The following is a 3,748-nucleotide window of genomic DNA, read 5'->3' as shown; positions in this document are numbered from 1 at the left end:
CTGGTGGGCTGAGCTGATCACACACACACACAGACACACACACACATAAATAAATAAATAAAAATTAAAAAAAAAGAAAAAGAAAAAGCAGCCAAGCTGGGGTCAAGACTTGTGTCCTCATGCGTCACGCGCCCTGTCCTCTTGGGTTGGTGCCAGTCCAGCACAAGAGATGGCTCAAGGACAGAGGTTCAGCTTCCGTTTGTAACCTGAATTCACCACTGGATGCTCCTGGCAGCATGTGAGGCTGCAGGGCAGCCGATAGGAGGACCTACTGTGATTTGGCTCCAAGTGCACCTCTTTTTTTTTTTTTTTTTTTTTGGTTTCAGGAATTGAACTCAGGACCCTGCACTTGCCAGGCAGGCGCTTATTCTACTGAGCTCTCTCCCCGGCCCTCCAAGTACGTCTCTAGCCAAAAAGGCCCTGGGCCGTGCTCAATGGGCTTGTGCCCCACCACCTCTGTGAGGGCAGCTGGGGGTGTCCTGGGAGCTTGAGCCAGTCACAGGCCGTTCCCAGGAGCCAGGTCCCAGTGATACCCTAGAGGACCAGGCCCTGAGCACCTGTCTCCTGTGCTGGGCACCAGCCCTGCCTGCCTGCCAAATAATTTCTACATTTCAATTACATGCTATTTTATTTTATATATTTTTTATATTTTAGGGAAGGGTCTACAGGGTGCTCAGGGTCTCACCACTAGACCACCAGCTACCCCCCTGCCGAGGTCCCTGAGCCTGGAGGGCCACCTCTCCCACCTCCTTCCTGGATGGGTCCTGGAGCACAGAATGGGGAAGGTGGGCAGAAAAAGCATCCACTGTTCCAATCTGATTTTATTGAAAAGGAAACATACAAAAATCATGTACAAAAAAAATTAACCAAACATGTACAGAAAATTCATTCCGGTATCTACAGCAGCGCATGTACAGTATTTTACAGGCTGGGCCATCCCTCCCCGCTCCCAGACTCCTCCCTCCGCTGAGATTCCCCCCCTCCCTGACACCCCATCTTCCCCCCAGCGCTTCGCCCTGGGGGCTCAGGCTGGGGCAGCTTCCGCCAAAATCTCCCACCCCCCAAATGAATGCCAGTGGTCACACGTGCTCTCTCTAAACCTATGCAATGAGACGGATGGGGTCGGGGAGTGGTCACGGGCAGAGCACAGGATTCACAGTCTGGGCCCCTCCTGGCCACCCCCAGATGAAGGTGAGGCAGGCGCGCCCACCACCCGCCAGCTGGCTCGGGCAAGGCTGGGCACCGGCGCGGGAGGTGGTCAGCACGCCCTCTCTGGCTCCAGGAGGCCAGTGGTCACGTTTGGCTCATTTGCTCTTCACAGGCCCCCTCCTCGGAAGGAGGGGGGGAAGCACCAGGGGCCTGAGGCCAGGCCCAAAGCGAAGGAGCACTGGGAACACCCCCAGCGACCCCCCTGCAGCTGGAACGGGCAGCCAGCACCAGCAGCCTTTCCTGAGATGGTGGTGGGCGCCGAGGCGGGCGGCGCAGTCCCCACCCCCTCGGTCACCTCCGCCTTCGGACGCTGAGTCCTCAGCCCTCCTTCTGGCCGGGGTCCCAGGAGTCCACATGTCCATAGGGGCACCCAAGTGGGGCCAGGCTGCAGTGGCTGCCCCGGACCTCCCCAGGCCAGGCAGGGCTGATAGTCCAATATGCTACATGGTGCAGAAAATAGTCCCCTGCTCTGGCCAGGGCATCAGGAGGCGGGAGGGTCCTGCCCCCCAGGACCCCGACATCCACAGGGCAGATGCAGGCACCTAATTGGGCTCCATCTCCGGGGCTCGGTGGCCCCTGGGTAATGGCAGGAGTCCTATGATGAGATTGTAGAGGACCCTCCAGGGTGACGGGCGGTGTCGCTGTTGCTCCTCTTGTCTCTAGGAAAGACGGAGAAGAGAGGTCAGCAGGGATCTGTGCTTTGACATGGGAGCAGGTAACCAGGGCAAAAGCCAGTGAGGCCCAGCCGGGTTCCAAGAGAGAACTGCACCACCACCAACCCTGATCCAGCTCACCCACTCCAAGAACCACAGGCTTCCTGTCTAGGGACAGGGGTCACATCCTCAGCAGGCCCTGGAGGGAGGGGTGGTGGACAGCACCCCACAGCGCAGCTTTGTAGGAGTGTGTACCCTGCACACTAGCATGACCTCATGACCTCTGCCATCCCTGTGCCAGACAGGGAAGCCACCTCAGGTCACCTGGGACTGAGATGGCTCCCATCGTGCCCTCTTAAGAGGCTGGCATAACAGTGAGAAGGCGGCGGGCAAGACAGGAGGCGACGAGTCGTGGCTTGTCCTCTGCCCAGAGGCTGTGCTTGGGTTCCCGCACCTTTGGAGAGCTGGCGCTCTCCCTGGCCTCCAGGATCATCTCTGTTCCAAACTGCTGAACTGGATCCCCCACCAGGTAAGATTAAAATTGAACCGTTAGCTCCAGCAGCCTCTCCTGCTTGCCTTTGTCCCCACAGATGCAGGGGAAAGGCCACTTCCTTCCACAGCCTGTCAGTGAACGACCCTCGTGGCCCCACAGGGGCCCGGCAGTGGACGCCGGACACCAGCCTGTACTGCCAGAATGCTGCCTTCCAGCTCCCGCAGCAAAACACGCAACTCGGAAAACCTGCCGTACGAGGTGACTACGAGGTGCCACCAAGCAAGCAGTCGCCTAGTGCTGCTAACAGAGGGCACGGGGCAGTTACGAGAGACAGGCGCATGAGCATTCCGGAGGTGTTTGCGAGGGGAAAGGCCAGAAAATAAAATTCGAGATCTGTTATACTCAAAAATTCACCCTAAGCGCCTGCCTGGCAAGTGCAAGGTCCTGAGTTCGAACCCAGGTACAAAAAAGAAAAGAAAGGCCTGCCTGATAGCTCAGCAGACTAAAGCGCCAGTTTAGGCAGAGCTAGAGGTGCCGGCTCCGCCCCCGGGGCGCGCTGAGACGGCGACTGGACGACTGAGAGTGGGCGTGGCGCACGCTGGTAATTCCAGCACTTGGGAGGCTATAAACAAGAGAATCACTAGGAGTCTGCTCTACATAGTGCGACCCCGAACACTCTGTAGACCCTGCCCTAAATACAGAAAAAGATAGGGGGGGGAAAAAAAGAAAGAAATAAGAAAAGAAAGGAAGGAAGAAAGCGCGAGCCACCCTAACTGTGGGCATGGTGGCGTAGGCCTGTAATTCCGGTATTCTGAAAGGCTGAGGCAGGAGGCTTACAAATTCGAGCCCACTGTGGGCAATTCAGTAACTTTGTCTAAGAATAAAAAATGAAACGGACGGGGTGTAGGTCAGCGTGAAGGCTCTGGGTTCAATGGGAAGGTCACTAAGGATACTTTATCACAGATTCTACATAGTATGCTGCAGTGAAAAGGAAGCAAAAGGGGCCTTGGCCCAGAAGCACGGAGGCGACCCTGCCGGGGAGCAGCCGTGTGGAACCGGAGTGCACAGAAGCAGGTCCGCTAGGCTAAGCGCGCCGAAGGCCTGAGCGATTGTTTCTGGTTGCAGGCAGCGAGCCAGGCCTGGGGCCAGCACCTGCAGGGCGCCGAGACTGCACGCGAGGGAGGGAGGGAGGGAGGGACGGAGGGAGGCACGCGGCGGGGTGGGGGCAGGGGGGCCGGGAGCGGGGCAGAGCTGCGCGGGCATTTTTTATTTTGCTCTTTACTGGATTTTCCCCCAAAAGCAAACAATGCAGGTGCCACGTTGGGTAGAATGGAACTGGGAGGTGGGCGCAGGGTGTTTATCACCGAGGCGGCGGGGTCGCAGCCGGGCGGGG

The 3,748-nt window shown here is 57.9% G+C and overlaps 1 protein-coding gene across 4 annotated transcripts in view; it reads right to left on the bottom strand.

The window, feature by feature from the left end:
* Window positions 1-801: 801 nt before the first annotated feature.
* Bbc3 (BCL2 binding component 3) overlaps window positions 802-3,748 on the bottom strand; it is an 8,868-nt gene continuing 5,921 nt past the window's right edge. For 3 of the 4 annotated variants that reach the window (XM_023704629.1, XM_023704630.1, XM_023704628.1), the window contains exon 4: window positions 804-1,868. In XM_023704629.1, coding sequence (XP_023560397.1) covers window positions 1,752-1,868 — 117 coding nt within the window. In that variant the 3' untranslated portion in view covers window positions 804-1,751. Of the gene's footprint in view, window positions 1,869-3,748 lie in introns of all 4 variants that reach the window. The other variant, XM_004644274.2, reaches the window with a different exon arrangement.

This window comes from Octodon degus, unplaced genomic scaffold, assembly GCF_000260255.1.
Source record: "Octodon degus isolate 3935 unplaced genomic scaffold, OctDeg1.0 scaffold00197, whole genome shotgun sequence".
NCBI lineage: Eukaryota > Metazoa > Chordata > Mammalia > Rodentia > Octodontidae > Octodon > Octodon degus.
The sequence above is the reverse complement of the archived record's forward strand: the minus strand, read 5'-3'. Positions and strand labels throughout refer to the sequence as shown.